The 17193-nt window shown below is 38.0% G+C and overlaps 1 protein-coding gene across 3 annotated transcripts in view; it reads left to right on the top strand.

Annotated features, from left to right (window-relative positions):
• The window catches only part of AIDA (axin interactor, dorsalization associated), an 857654-nt gene that overhangs the window by 555402 nt on the left and 285059 nt on the right, over nt 1–17193 (top strand). For all 3 annotated transcript variants that reach the window (XM_044057885.1, XM_044057871.1, XM_044057878.1), the window contains exon 6: nt 17–120. In XM_044057885.1, the coding sequence (XP_043913820.1) occupies nt 17–120 (104 nt within the window). The remainder of the gene's footprint in view (nt 1–16; nt 121–17193) is intronic.

Here is a 17193-nt window from a genome sequence, read left to right as displayed (position 1 = left end):
TATTTTATTAATTTAGAAAAATTTTAGCACCTGGAGAAGAAGAAAATCTGGAACTAGAAGAAGATGAAGATGGAGGAAATGGAGCAGGTTCACCAGATTCCCTTCCTTTCAGAGTCCCAGGTATGGCTATATGTTGGTTTGGTGTTAGATGATCAACACAGTAATCCGCACTAAAATAAATAACCTAAGGGTGGCATTAAATATCATTAGCATCATCGTTATTAATTTCATATAGTCTGGCATTTGTTTCTTAGTTTAAGGATTCCTTTATATTACTTTTGTAATTAAATATTAAGTTGTCTTGTATCCATGCTTAGGAAGGTTTCACCATATAGCTTTTCATAGGTAATTGACATTATTAACACATTAGTATTGATTTGTAGAGATAATTCCATAGAATATCTAAACCTAGAAAATTGTCAACGCTAGAAATAAATAAGAAAGGCTTAAGGTTCAGATTGTCTCCGTAACATGAAAGCAGAAGAAAAATGTATTCTCAGTAGTATTATGCTAAAGCTAGAGTAATATGATGCAAATGAGCATTTGATGCATTTAGTTGCCTAACTTTGATCACACAACTTCTATTTGCATACTTTGTGGCCTTTGTCATATCATACAGCTGGCGTGCAGCTGTCTGTGTCCTGAAAATATTTTTGCATGTGCTTTATCAGGTTAACAGGTAAGTATAAATCTGTTAAGTACTTTTTATATTATCTTCCACTTTTTTATCTTGAATAGTAAGTCTTTCTTTGGTATCAAATTACAACCAGTGACTTACATGGAGTGTGTATATTTAATCATGAGTTTCACTGTGCTTAACCTTTTTCTTTAAACTTTAGTTTCCTAGACAGGATTTTGTAACAGGCTCCACGTTTGCTATAAAAATTGGAATTCCACTGTTCAGTATCTTCATGAATTGGCTGACATAGCCTACACAAAACAACACTTCATGGAGTTGCATAAAGAAGGAAAAATTTATAATGTTCAACTGCGTGCTTACATATCTTCATGGTTTTCCTAAAATAAAGATGTTGCCACATGAGAAATGTTTTTGTAAGTAAAAAATAAAAAACAAAAATAAAGCGAATATTGCCCAAAAATAACAGGTGCAAGTCATTTAACTGTCAGTGCAGTTCATCAGTATTCATCATGTAGACATTATTGTGCCTCTGGTCCTAGAAATTAATTTTCATCTAATTTAAAATTCTCACTTGCATATTAATCATGCTCAGAATTTTATTTATTATTTGTTAACTGAGGTATAACACTGATCCATGTGGATCTTTTAATGACGCAGCCTGGGAGCACACTCTGGTTAAGCGACTTGCTTTAAGTCACACAGTAGGCAACTGGGAGATTGATTGAATCAAACCCTGGACCACAGGGAAGTGTCTGTGAATAGCTTATAGCCATACTCCTGCATGCTTAACTACCAGACTTTGTATTCCTTAAAGTGCACATGGTTGAAAAAAAATCCAATAAGCTCATAATAAATATTCTGTTATAAATCACAAGTACTGTGGAAGGTTTCCAGGTGTATTAAAGTCACTCACTAATTTTTAAATTGTATCTTTATTTATTAGTTTTCAATAACCGATCTTCCCTAATGTGAGAGCTGTACAGTTGAAATCAGAAGGGAATCCGCGCCACTATTTGCTGTGCATTTATGCAAATGAAAAACATACAAAATGATACCACTTTACTTGCAGTTTACAGCACAGACACCACTGAAACAACTGTAGTTGCAAACATTATACATCCAACAAAAAGATGGAGTAGAGACAAACGATGGCTCCAGGTTCCAAGTAAGATCCAGAGAAATATTTATTACAATACATAAGCACTAAAAAACAGTAGAAGGATGCTCTAATTTAGCTCGCTCAGCAAAATACAACTAAAACCAAAAGATAAGCGATGCTCCACACCGTAAAACTTGACTAAACAATTTATTTAAGACTATGATAGCGACAAAACAATAAACAGAAATACAGAGGACAAGCGCTTTCAGCTATTAAAGCCTTCTTCAGATCCACATTAAAAAAACACTTCAACGTAATATAAAGCTTCTATCAGCCAATGACAAATAATATGTAAATATCATGTTTTAGCCTAACCAATGAAGGTGCTTATACAAGCAACTTTATCATCCAGTGTACTTGATTATTCTAATGAACTTTACCTAACCAATAAAGATAAAGATGTAAATCAGACTTCACTTTCCTAAATATCATTGGCTTAAGCTAGCTAATAGAAGTAAAAATGTAAATCAAACTTCTCTTCTGTATGGATCGATAGTTCACATCACATTTATATAAGAAACTACTTGCCAATATCATTTTCTAATACTTTGGTAGTTAAAATACCTGTAATATGCAAAATTCACTTAATAAAAACGCATCCTTAAAAGCATATGTTAAAATATAAGTAAGCCTTACATTTGCTAAAATCTGAATACTTAAAATTAATGCATTGGCCGGGAATCAAACCCGAACCTCCCACGTGGTAGGCGAAAATTCTACCACTAAACCATTTTGAATTACATAAATAAATAAATAATTTCAAGCAAATGAAATGAAAGAGCACTGGTATAAAATAATCGTACACACATTTGATAAAGCAGTCTCTAGTTTAAATGCTTAAAATGAGTGCATTGACTGGGAATCAAACCCGGATCTCCCACATGGCAGGCAAGAATTCTACCACTAAGCCACTTTGAATTTTATAAATAAATAGTTTCAGGCAAATTGAATGAAAACGTGCTAATGTAGAATAATCTTAGATCACTTAATAAAAATATAGCACATAATAGAGCAATATAAGGCTTAGCAATTATTAAAAACTTAATACTTAAGACGTAAGAGCTCTTTGATAAAAAACACTGACAAAACCTATAGAGACATAAAGGCGGCTTCTTATGAATTATTTCAGTAGCTGATAAAAGCATAAATCCTAATCTTCATTCTAGAGTCAAAGCCTATATTTAGTTCCCATTTCGTAGTTCATCCATAAACACTAAAACATGATAATGATATAATGGAAGATATAATGAGCAGAATATAAACTATGTAACTAAAAAACTATAAACCATATTTATACTAGCTGGGCTAAGAGGTAAACTGAACATTTTTTCTATTCTTTAAAAATGGCTTGATCGGTATACTTCCATTCAATCCTGGTGGGTGGTCGGCCTGCGGTCTCATAATCCACTTGGATTCCTCACATTCAGTCAGATTAACTAAATCACCTTCTCTTTCATTAGGTTTTATCTGGGATATAATCATGAAAAGAAAATTATGACCTTCATTCCTTTTTATATGGGCAGATAGTGCATTGGTTTCTTTCTTGGTCCTTATATCTGATAGATGTTTGGAAATTCTTTCTTTCATTTTCATGTTGGTTTTGCCTACATAAAAAGCAGTACAAACTGTACAAGTAGCGATATAAATCACATTTCTACTATCACAGTTAGCACTACCAGAAAAATAAAATACATTCCCTGTATTGGGGTGTGTGAATGATTTAGTACAATTCATTACACAGCAAGTCTTGCAAAACCCACATTTTTTGGTTCCTATGGAACTCTCTTTTTTCATCTTTCTACCAGGATAAGGACCTGTCCCGTCATTATAGCATAGTAGTCTTTTCAGATTTTTCTTATTTTTGAATTGGAAGGTTGGACATGACCCTACTATACCTTTTATCTTGGTATCAGCAGTCAGAACCGGCCAGTACTTCTTAATCACTTGGCATATGGTGTTATGATCAGAACCAAAAGTCAAGCCAATTCACATATAATTCATATCTTTTATATTGGCAGGATAGATCTCCTTTCCTGCCTTTCTAGTTGAATACAGAGGTCTTCCTTTGTTATGTCTCAAACCAATGGCTTCCGCTGCATTTGAATTTACCCTCTTACTTGGATATCCTGTCTGTTCAAAATTCATCAGTAAGTTATTTCTTTCATCAATAAACTCTTTTTTCATCAGTACAGAGTTTAGAAATCCTAATAGTCTGATTTTCCACAATGTTATTGAAAACATGTCGAGGGTGCATACTGGTATAATGTAACATGTGGTTCCGCCACATTTGTTTGCGAAAAAGGCTGGTAGAGATACCTTCCTTCTGATCTAGTCATATACTGGCATCCAAGAAATCCATTTTAACTTTAGAACTCCTACATTCGAACTTTAGAAAATCAGTAGTCTCTGTCAGATAACAAACAAAACTATCTAATTGTTTTCCATCACCTCTCCAAACAATAAAAATATCGTCAACAAAACGATTATATAGAATAATATGTTGACTCCCTTGATTCTTTGGATCTCTCATCCATTCCCTCTCCCATTGTGCTAGGACCAGATTCGCATAACTATTGGCACAGAGGGTGCCCATGGCTACCCCCCAGCTTTGCCAATAATACCTTCCTTCATATGTAAAGATGTTATTGTTGAGAATTAGATCAAGAAGAACACAAATTAGCCTAGTGTTGATCTTTTCTTCAATAAGAAAACTCCTGATGGCTTCCACCCCATAGTCATTGGGTATAGATGTAAAAAGGCTATTGACATCCAAAGTAACCAATAATATAGACTCAAAGTCATTTACATTATACATGGTTTCATGCAGTCGATGCAAAAAAATATCCTGTATCCTTAACAACTGTATGGGCTCTGGGAATCAACTTCTTGCATTCTTTTTCAACAAACATCAAAATAGGCTCAGTTAGCCATCCTCTGCTTGCTACAATGGGACGTAACGGAGGTGATATTAAAGTCTTATGTATCTTTGGTAGGCCGTTAATTGAAGGTATGGTAGGATGTTCAACCTCAAAAAGCTCATAAAGCTCTTTATCAATAATTGTGTTCATCAGAAGATCATACAAATCATTCCTTACTCTTTGCTTCATCAAATTCAGTTCATTTTTACTAATGTCACAAGTCTTTTCATCATTCAACATTTCCTTCATTGAGAGAGAATAGGCTTCAGTATCCATTACTACCACTGCACCTCCTTTGTCTGCAGGTTTGATAATTATATCATTTCTCTCCTTTAATTCTTTCAATGCTTGACTTTCATCCTTAGTTAAGTTATAGAACTGTTTGTTCTTATGCATCCGCCTTATTTCAGCCACTCCTTCCTCAACAACTTGTATAAATGACTCAACCACTGGTAGATTAATGGGAACAAAGGTACTAGGTTTCCTTAGGATGGTTTCATTGCCATCCTGTTTAATTTTTTTATCATTCCCAAAGATATATTTCAAAGTCAGGTTCCTGCCAAATAACTTAAGGTCTAAAAGAAGCTCATCAAACGATGTTAAAGTTGCTGGTATAAAACTAAGGCCTTTTTCAAGTAAACTCATTTGAGAATCTGTAAGTTGAACTTTAGATAGATTCACAACTAGAGACTGGGCTGCACAATTTTCCTTTCTCTGCTCAGTGACCTTCCTGTTCGAGGAGTCTTGTTCATGATTAAAAAAGGAAGTTGTTCAACGATAGGTACATGTGGGGCCCCTTTCTTGGGGATTGCCCCCAAGAGTCTTTCTTCTTGTTTATGACTAGGTGTTATTGCCACCTCACCTATAGTCCCTGGTGAATCAAGGGATATCATATTGTCTTCCAAGAGACAAACACTACCATTGGTAACTTTATTCAAATGATTAGATCCATTTTCTTGATGTACCTGGGCACTGACACAAAGTTCTTTAGGTCCAGGAGATTTTACCTTGTTTGTGGTAGAGGCAGCATTTGTTTTCTCTATTACTTTTTCTTTTTCCTTTTCTTTCTCTTTCTCTTTTTCTCTTATCAATCCTTGTTTTTCTCCTGTTGTTCCTCGTTGGACGACATTCCTAGGCCACTCGAACAGCTGGCCATTTTTTATATCATTAAAGTCTCTTATTAGTTTATTGCTCTTAACACCTCTCAGCTTGTTATCATAAGCCAAAAGCTTGTCTTGTAGGTTCTCCAATTTCATGAAGTCACCTTCAGAGAGATTCATGTTTTCTAATTCTTTTTGCTTGTTCTCAATTAAGGAACTAATTTCTTGTTCCTGGGGTTCAAAAAAGTCTATCAGCAGCCTCATATGACTAAAGCTGGTTTGTATGTTAATTGCTTGCCACTTTCCATAGGTTGGCATACACCTGACTCTAAGCCCTCTGGGTATAACTTGATGATGAAGGCAGGCTTCCATATGGAAGCACTGCCATTGAAGTCTTTTTAAGCGAAATGCTGCATTTTCTACAGTCTTAAAAACAGATTCAAATTCAAAATTCTTTTCTACTGTTTCAATTCTCAGATTCTCATTCTTCTTTAAGTCTAACTGTATAACCGGGTTGCTTGTACCAGATAAAAGTCCACATGCAAATTTTCTTGCTTCCATAATATCCAGTGGTGTGTATGGAGCTTCCAACAAAAAAAAAAAACAAAAAACAGTAGAAGGATGCTCCAATTTAGCTCGCTCAGCAAAATACAACTAAAAACAAAAGATAAGCGATGCTCCACACCGTAAAACTTGACTAAACAATTTATTTAAGCTATGATAGCGACAAAACAACAAACAGAAATACAGAGGACAAGCGCTTTCAGCTATTAAAGCCTTCTTCAGATCCACATTCAAAAACCACTTCAACATAATATAAAGCTTCTATCAGCCAATGACAAATAATATGTAAATATCATGTTTTAGCATAACCAATGAAGGTGCTTATACAAGCAACTTTATCATCCAATGTACTTGATTATTCTAATGAACTTTACCTAACCAATAAAGGTAAAGATGTAAATCAGACTTCACTTTCCTAAATATCATTGGCTTAAGCTAGCTAAATTCAAAGTGGCTTAGTGGTAGAATTCTTGCCTGCCATGTGGGAGACCCGGGTTCGATTCCCGGTCAATGCACTAATTTTAAGCATTTAAACTAGAGACTGCTTTATCAAATGTGTGTAAGATTATTTTATACCAGTGCTCTTTCATTTAATTTGCTTGAAATTATTTATTTATTTATATAATTCAAAATGGTTTAGTGGTAGAATTTTCGCCTACCACGTGGGAGGTTCGGGTTCGATTCCCGGCCAATGCATTAAATTTAAGTATTCAGATTTTAGCAAATGTAAGGCTTACTTATATTTTAACATATGCTTTTAAGGGTGCATTTTTATTAAGTGAATTTTGCATATTATAGGTATTTTAACTACCAGACCCGCGGTTGTGGTGCTGCAGTAGTGTTGTCGCCTCACAGTAAGACGCTGTCAGGTTCGATTCTCAGCTAGAGCGTCTTCTGCGTGGAGACATGCGTGAATGGTTGTACCTTCATTGAAGGTTGTACGTCAGGGCTGGTAACTTGGCACATAAAATCAACTACCAATCATTAGCGGACCGGAGTTCCGCTGTGGCGACCCCTAACCGGGAAAAGCTGAAAGACACAACAACATAGGTATTTTAACTACCAAAGTATTAGAAAATGATATTGGCAAGTAGTTTCTTATATAAATGTGATGTGAACTATCAATCCATACAGAAGAGAAGTTTGATTTACATTTTTACTTCTATTAGCTAGCTTAAGCCAATGATATTTAGGAAAGTGAAGTCTGATTTACATCTTTACCTTTATTGGTTAGGTAAAGTTCATTAGAATAATCAAGTACATTGGATGATAAAGTTGCTTGTATAAGCACCTTCATTGGTTAGGCTAAAACATGATATTTACATATTATTTGTCATTGGCTGATAGAAGCTTTATATTATGTTGAAGTGGTTTTTGAATGTGGATCTGAAGAAGGCTTTAATAGCTGAAAGCGCTTGTCCACTGTATTTCTGTTTGTTGTTTTGTCGCTATCATAGTCTTAAATAAATTGTTTAGTCAAGTTTTACGGTGTGGAGCATCGCTTATCTTTTGTTTTTAATACATAAGCACTTTCACAGTGATGAAACATTGCTTCCTCAGACGTTAAAGCAGCATTAGAAAACCACTATTTAATTACATCAAACATCATTTCCTGTGTTCAAAAGTGCTAATCAAACAGGAAATTAAAAACTAGCATCACTTAAATCATATATTAAACACACAAACAACTAAAATATGCATATGATGTAAAGAAAAATAAAAGATGTAAAAAAAAATTATATATATGTATACGCATACATAAAATATGCATTACTCAATTGCCTAGTAAAATACTAATAAAAAATCACCTACGTAGGGATCTTGCCTTAATAACAGGTCTAACTGGTATTTTGTCATTTAAGCCCTTACCAGCATGAGCCCTCATCCTAAAAATGCATTTGGTCTCTAAAGTTTCTGTTCTGTTTTGGATATCACCCATTCGCCCATCTAGTTTTGTTTTTTCTACGACCATAAATTTAGTGGTGTGTATCATCTTTCCCAATAATGTCTAGCTAATGCATTAGTCTTATTCATGTTCCTGATGGCATACAAGTGTTTCCTAATTCTGTCTTTTAGATGTCTATCCATCTTGCCTGGGAGTGGGAGGGTGGCCTAATGGGTAAGGTGTTTGCCTTACAAACACAGGGTACAGGGTTTGAGTCTCACAAGGGGTAATTGGCTAGGCTTAAAATGGTTCGCAAGGGCAGTTAGCTTAGTACTAATCTATGAACCTATGTAGAATGATCAACAGCCCAGACAGTATGCCAGGGATACCAGATGGAGAGAATCGCAGGTAGCTGTAAGCTTAAACTTAAATAGCTTATTAAAATCAGGATGAAGAAACTGTCTTGAAGTCTCTAAATAATTACAACTATTATATGGCATCATTCCAAAACATCTATCCATAGGGTATCAATCTTTCTTGGGTAACATAATCTCTTGAGGGATTTCATATTCTTGTATACAAAATTTGGATGATCACCCACTATCTCCCGAATACTTTCATCTGCTGTTAATATGGGCCAAAATCTCTTGTATACATCAGTTGCCCAGCTCACGTTACTAGCATAGATAATGGGCATTCTCAATGTATTTGACCTCCTACTGTTAGTATGACCTACTCCATCAATCCCTTCCATCTCAGCCCTCTCTGAGAAATAGGGTTTGGCTGTTGTACCCCTGAGGGTTCATAGGTAGGTACTAGGCTATCGGCCCTAGGGCCCATACAAGCCTAGCCAAAAAATGTACCCTGGCTTTCGCCACCCAAGAAAATTATTTTCCTGTGCCCCTGTCGAGCAGAGCCACAGAAGTGATCCCGGGGTGAATTTCCCATTTCCCATCCAATCATCAAGATTTTTCTTGAAAAGTGCTAATGAGGAGCTCTGTTTGACATAGATAGGTAGTCTGTTCCAGAGTATGGGAAGTCTCTGGGACAGGAATCTATCCCTTCAGCATGTTCTGTTTATTGTGGTGACAAGGTTAAGGTCCCTAGAGCGTGTAGCTCGGAGGGATTGGGATTTCTTTAAGTGGAGCATGTCCAACAGCTCTGGGTTTGACATAGCTTTGTATGTTAGGCAGAGATCGCCCCTGAGTAGGCGATATGCGATGGAGTAAAGCTGTAGCTTTTTGAGATGGTCTGCATAGGGCATCTGTTTGAGGCCAGTAATCCTCTTTGTGAGGTATTTCTGTGGTCTTTCCAGTTGTTGTAGATGTCTTGTGAGGTACATACCAAAAGGCGTTGTACTCTATAATGGGTCTAATGAGTGATGAGTAGAGGGGAACAATGACCTCTTTTTCTGGATGAGAATCCTTTTGTGATGAGATGAGCCACGTAGAAGGATTTCCTGACCACTGTGGCAATGTGATTATCAAAGGAGAGACTACTGTCCACCTGTGTCCCAAGGTCTCATCACATTTTCGGCATTAAGTAGACTACCAGCTATGTGGTAGTTCATGGGTATAGAGTTTTTACCAAAGGAGATGACAATACACTTTTTGGCATTGAGCTTCAGGCCATGGCTTTGACACCAGGTATCTGTCTCAGTGAGGCCCTTTTGTAATTTGTCCACATCGTTAGGAGTTTCGATTATGGCTCCTAGTTTGCAGTCATCTGTGAACTCTGTTAGCCAAAGACCTTCTGTGTTGGCCTGCACTTCAGAGAAGTAGATACCAAGCAGGAGAGGACCCAGGACTGAACCCTGTGGTACTCCACTTGTCACTGGTCTGATGTCGGATTTGGAATCCGCTACTTTCACAGTGTGGGTTCTGTCTGTGAGCTAGTTGGCAACCCATCTTGTGACATAGGGATTTATACCTAGTTTAGTGAGCTTATCTATAATTCCAGAGTGGGGGATGGTGTCGAAAGCCTTGGCGAGATCTAGATAAGCTGTGTGAACCATTTTATCTTCATCTATGACTTTGGTGACTGCTTCAAAGAAGTCAATCAGGTTTAGGAGACATGATCTTCCTTTTACAAATCCAAACTTAGTAGGGTCCAGAGTTTGGAGATTACCAATGTCTATGTTTATGAGTTCCATGATGATACGTTCCATGGCCTTGCAGACCAGGCTCGTCAGGCTAATGGGGCGGTAGTTCCCGGGGTCCGTCGTGGCTCCCCCTTTGTGGAGTGGGATAACTGTCGCGGTGCGCCATTCAGTGGGTACAAAACCTGAGGTGAGGCTGTGATTGAACATGTTGCTTAGGTAGGGTGCCAGTTCATTCTGTAGTTCGTGTAGACGCAGCCTGGGATATTGTCAGGTCCCATGGATGCTGTGTTCTTGGCTTTGGAGAGTGTGTTTTTTACCTGTGCAGCCGTGATTATAAGAACTTTGCATTCTTCCGGTATAGAGATGGGCCCTCTAGGGGGTGAGAGGGGGGTAAAGTTAGCACTGAACCTATCTGCTAGGATGTTGGCAATATCAGTTGGTTCTCTATATTTAGTGCCATTATGCTGTAACTCAGAGCAGATCTGAGTGTTCCCATTTAGATTCTTGACATAGCTATAGAATGCTTTGTAGTTGTCTTAGAGTCAGTGGCAATTTTGTTTTCGTAACTAGCTTTGGAGGATTTTATGAGGGATCTCAGCTTCTTACTGAGGTTGACCAGGGAGTTCCTCCAGTCATGGGATTTTACTCTTTTTTGCAACAGTTTCTTTCTTCTGTTGTAGAGTTTGTTTATGGCAGAGGACCACCAGATTGGCTTCCTTTTTTTGGAGGATAACATCTTGGTTCTGTTAGGGATAGCATGATCCATGCACTCGTGTAAGTGCTTATAAAGTGCATTTGTGTAGGATTCGGCAGTCATACCTCTATTGTCCGTCTGCATGGGTTTCATGAAGTTTGCCACTTTGTGAAGTTGGCTTTTGAGAAGTTTTTTACGATTGTTTCCCTAATTGGGGCTGGGGGTGGGATGTGGATGTCTAGGCTGATTAGCTTGTGGTCGGATCTGACCAACGAGGAATTGACCTCTGGTGTGGAACACCGCTTTCCCATGTTGGTAATGACCAGGTCTAGGATATTGCTGCCCCTGGTGGGGGTGTGAATAAGTTGATCCAAGGCATTGGAATTTATGAATTCTAGAAAACGTTGAGCAAAAGAGTTGGTACATGAGTAGGTTTCCCAGTTAATGGTGGGGTAGTTGAAATCGCCCATTATTAGGGTGTTGGGTTGTACCCTAATACTTTCCAGTGTATCAAGAAATGAGGAGTGTGAATCCTGGGGCATGGTGGGTGGTCTGTAGCAAGCTACAATTTGGATTGCGGTCTTGCCCACAGTTAGTTGCACTTGGATAATCTCGGATGCATTATGCTGTGCAACTAGCCTGGAGGTGTGGATATCCTTAATGAATATGGACACGCCTCCACCTTTAGTGCTTCTTTCTGGGTTAGATGGCCGAAAGGTGTGGTATGAATTGAAGCCTGGTAATGCAGGGGTGCTCTCTGGAGCTTTGAACCAGGTCTCTGTCACTGCACAGATGTCAATGTTCTCCATTTTAAGGAGTGCCTCGAGTGAGTGCATTTTGAGGTTTAGACTTCTAACATTGAGTAGCATTACCCTCAGATTTTGCTTGCTTGTACCTGTTACGGTGGTGAATTTGTCATTTGAACCTTGCCTAAAAAAGGTGGCAAGAGTCTTAGCCAGTATCCAGAATCCTAAGGGCGACAGGTGCAGGCCATCTCTGGCAAAGCATCGTGGACTGTCGATCATGTCGTCCCAGGCAGACAAATACTGGATCCCCTTAGAATGACACCAGAAGCTTAGCCAATTGTTGAAGTCAATCATTTTGTCCTTGTACTGTGGTATCATTTTGGGTGATGGCAGGATGCTACTCAGGGTTAGGGACATACCTGCCTGGGATACAAGATCGGAGAGCTCCTCCATGTCTTTTTTCATGTAGTCCAGGGAGGTACATCTCAGGTCATTCACACCAACATGGACAATGACAGTGTCATATTTGTACTTATTGTGGAGTGACCTGAATGCATGCGTTATGTGGTGGATCCTGGCACCTGACAGGCAGCTGACAGTAACTTTTTCCTTGTTTAGTCTAGTGAGTGGAACATCAGTGTGCCTGACTATAGAGTCACCTGTGACTAGAGTGTTGGGTACGTTGTTATGCCTTATGGGCTGTGGTTGAGTGGCACACTGAGTTTGTGGGCTGTGTGTCATTTGGGTTGTGTTGGGGGGTGGAGTTTGCTTGCGTTTATGCTTTGGATGTCCCTGATGCTTGGGCAGGTTTTTATTGAGAGCCTCCGCGAATGTAGGTGTGTGTTTTGTGTTTCTATGTGTGTGTTTTGGTGGTGTAGGTTTTGAGGGACTATGTGATGAGTGTGGTGTGGTGCAAGTGTTTACCCTCTCCTCTTGACTGTCTAGTCCAGTCTTGGGTGAAGAGAGCTTTGCTTCCAGTTTGGCTATATAAGTGCATCTCTCACAGGTTGTAGTGTTGGGTGGTAGGAGGAGAGGGTTGTCTGTGTACATGAGGCAATTGCTGCATTGCCCCAAGATGCCCAGCTTCATCAGGTAGACAGGAGAAATCACTGGGAGCTGACCCTTAGACATGCCTGGATAAGTGCTTATTTATTAAGTACTAAAAACTGCTTTCCACTAGACAAATGAAGAAAGATGAGTGCTGTTGTAATTTGCAGCTTATGTAGTGCTTACAATGAGTTCTGAACAAGTGCTGAGTTCAAAGAAACAGATTTGAGTGCTGAAACTAGAAAACTGGCTAGATATAAGAAAAAAAGCTAAGCTAGAAGGCTTCTTTCCAAAGAAGGGCTTGGGGGCTCAGAAGCCTACAGTCTATACCACTTAACAGGAAAGGCAGGAAACTAGCTTAAATTTTTTTTTCTTCTGTTTCCCAGATGCTCTCTTTGTACACAGTAGGAGTGCCTGAAATCAGAATATGATCTCACTGCACTCAGTTGAGTGAGCAAATGAGATGAGCCCAGAAGGAGTATCCAAACACAAATTTACAAGAGGGCCGGGCAGTTTCAAGGCCACTAAGATTAACACCAAAACAAAAACAGGGAGGGTGGCTGGGACTAACTGAAGAGCAGAGTCAAAACTTCCAGTTCAGTTAGTATTCTTGCAACACAGTTAAATCAATTTAAATACTGTATTCTTTGAAAAAAAGTGCAGATAAAGGTACTTAAATTCTCTTATACTTCCAGTTGAATGCAGCTAGATCTTAGCCGGCCAAAGCTGAGGTTTTTAAGCAGAAAATATTTCAAACTGTACCACTTAAATAGGCAAAGACAGGAAATCAAAGAATGTGGCTACCCCCACACTTGCAATTACTAACAAATAATAAAATTCAGCAAGCACTGACTGAAGAGCAGAGTCAAAACTCTCAGTTCAGTTAATATTCTTGCAACACAGTTAAATCATTTTAAATACTGTATTCTTTGAAAAAAGTGCAGATAAAGGTACTTAAATTCTTTTATACATCCAGTTGAATGCAGCTAGATCTTAGCCGGCCAAAGCTGAGGTTTTTAAGCAGAAAATATTTCAAACTGTACCACTTAAATAGGCAAAGACAGGAAATCAAAGAATGTGGCTACCCCACACTTGCAATTACTAACAGATAATAAAATTCAGCAAGCACTGACTAAAGAGCAGAGTCAAAACTTCCAGTTCAGTTAATATTCCTGCAACACAGTTAAATCAATTTAAATACTGTATTCTTTCAAAAAACTGCAGATAAAGGTACTTAAATTCTCTTATACGTCCAGTTGAATACAGCTAGATCTTAGCCAGCGAAAGTTGAGGTTTTTAAGCAGAAAATATTTCAAACTGTACCACTTAAATAGGTAAGGACAGGAAATCAAAGAATGTGGCTACCCCAAACACTTGCAATTACTAACAGATAATAAAATTCAGCAAGCACTAACTAAAGAGCAGAGTCAAAACTTCCAGTTCAGTTAATATTCCTGCAACACAGTTAAATCATTTTAAATACTGTATTCTTTGAAAAAAGTGCAGATAAATGTACTTAAATTCTCTTATACGTCCAGTTGAATACAGCTAGATCTTAGCCGGCCAAAGCTGAGGTTTTAAAGCAGAAAATATTTCAAACTGTACCACTTAAATAGGCAAAGACAGGAAATCAAAGAATGTGGCTACCCCCACACTTGCAATTACTAACAAATAATAAAATTCAGCAAGCACTGACTGAAGAGCAGAGTCAAAACTTCCAGTTCAGTTAATATTCCTGCAACACAGTTAAATCAATTTAAATACTGTATTCTTTGAAAAAAAGTGCAGATAAAGGTACTTAAATTCTCTTATACGTCCAGTCGAATGCAGCTAGATCTTAGCCGGCCAAAGCTGAGGGTATCCACTTCCCTTAGAGTATTATCCACCCTGATCTCATTATAACCTCTTTTTACAAATTTATACTTGAGATCTTCCATTTCCTTTCTATAAACATTCTCTTCGGTACTTAACCTCAAAGTGCTCAACACAACGTATAATTCAAAACCAGCTGTAGTTCCAACGGTGCCAGCTCCACAATATATAGATGGTCAGGTTAGTACCAGGATACACAGGAAAGGATGTTGTAGAAATACTTTTATATATACAACAAGTATGCATCCCTCACATGTTTTCCACAATATACTGGAAGGACAGGGGGTGAGGACTATATATGCAATTGAGTAGTGCATAACACTTGCGTATTGTAATAAATATTTCTCTGGATCTTACTTGGAACCTGGAGCCATCGTTTGTATCTACTCTTCTTCTTCTTGCTGGATTTGTTTTTGTGTTGAGTGAGATCTTCGTCCTGAGCTTTGGGATTGCTTTTGCTGTATTAAACATTGTACATCACTTATAAACCATACAGTCATTGTCAGTTAAGCATTGTATAGCTCATTCAAATCCTGCCTCTTAAAACTCATTCCTGCTTTGCATATATTGTTCCCACAATTCCCATTTTTTCCTATGTAATTTGCTCCTTCGTTTTTCTAAAGATCCCATTTCCAGTTGTTTTATCTCTGTTAGTATATTCACTACTTCTAGTAAAGTTGGTTTAGACTTTGATTTCCATTTTCTAGTAATTGCTTTTTTGGCAGCCGCCATAATTAGACTCAGCAGGGCTTTCTATGATTAGGCAATTCCGATTATGTAGTATAACTCAAAAAAGTCATCTCCCCAGTCAGTCCACTCTGCTCACCCAGCATCTCCGACAGAGTGATCTGCAGGGAATCCCTAAAGTCTGCCTGCTCATTACACTCCCAAAAAATATGTTCCCAGCTACCTCTTTCTTGTCCATCACACCTCCAGCGTTTGCTACCCACCTGAGGAAAAATTCTTTGGCGTCTACTTGGGGTATAACAATACCTATGTAAGCACTTCCAGATAAAGATCCTAAATCTTCTAGACTTTGTTGCATATTTGGGAGATATACATATATCCCCCTTGTCTCTTTGTGAGTTGCTTATCCAGTCTGTCGTCCCAATCCTTTCTAAGCTATTCTGATTGATTATTGTAATCTGCCAGGCTACTACTTGTCACTGGGTTCCAAACAGATGATATATAGTCAGTACATATAATGCTGACATGATGACTTTTAAAATAAAAAGAATGCATATATCCTTTTCCCTGCAAGACATATCTAGAGACTGTATATTTCCTTCAGCCAAGGGGCAGTAATAAAATGACATTACTGGGAAAAAAAACTGCAGACCCATCAACCAACACATGTGCATTACATACCATAGAGGCCCCTGTATCCCCAGTACACCAGGCCCTGGTATTCACATAGTGTTCAGAGAAATGCCTTCTAGGCACTTCATGTGATTCTCCATCTGCTGGCACCTGGCAGACTAAAACAAATTTCACAGTGTCCAGAAAACCTCATAAGGTCTTCAACTTTTCATACTTGGTATAAAAGGAATTTCTTGAAAATGTGGCTACTGATGCAAGCACACTGGCTTTATATCTTCCACATAAGACTTTAAACATTTTGCTGCCTGTAGTCCATCACTTTTTGTCTCCATTTCTAGAATTCTATCTCAAAGTTCTTGCACAAACTCATATTTGTCAGGCATTCCATTATCTCATGTATACCCACAATTGATCATAAAGGGTTTTAAAAATGTTGGGTATAGAATGTTTCATTTCAGTTTTTTTCAGGTGACATTTGTGCATATCCCCAGAAAATCGTACTCATTTTCTAGTACTCTAGATAGAAAAATGAATCATTGTCAAAAATAATTTTTTGCCCTCAAAGCCTACAAAATTTGCTTGCCACAGTCATGGTTTGAAGTGCACTAAAAAATTTCAAGGTCACCCAGCTACAGGATCAGAAATTAAGTAAATCCAATGAGATCTTTAAAGGCTACTACAGTCTGTCAGACAGCTGGGTCAGTTCACCAATTAATCCCAGGTATATGACACAGTCTGGTGGTTCATCCCTCTCCAGATCTCCCATCAGACATATATCCTTTCCTTGAGCCTTATTTTGTTGTTCAACCAGTTTCCTATCTCACTTGTAAATCATTGAATAGCTTTTTTTCACTACTTTATTCTGTTGTTGCATAGCCAGTATGGCAACTGGTCAGTTCTGGTTGGTCATGAAAGGTCACATTTGCATCTACATTAACTGTCTTAGCAGTTTATTTTGACAACTAGTTCAGTAACCTTTGAAGTTCAGTCAAAATCACCTGCAGAGAGACTTCCACTACTACTATAAAAACTGTGGTAGCTAAAATTTCTTCAGCAGTCATGGGCTCCATGTCCTCAACTACCACACTGGGAGGAAGTGCTTCAAGAAATGACCCCCATTTTATAGATTGTTAATAACTGTAATGTA

This window comes from Protopterus annectens, chromosome 1.part2 (assembly GCF_019279795.1).
Source record: "Protopterus annectens isolate FY-2018-M chromosome 1.part2, PAN1.0, whole genome shotgun sequence".
NCBI lineage: Eukaryota > Metazoa > Chordata > Ceratodontiformes > Protopteridae > Protopterus > Protopterus annectens.
Note: the sequence above shows the minus strand (reverse complement) of the source record. Positions and strands in the feature narration are given on the sequence as shown.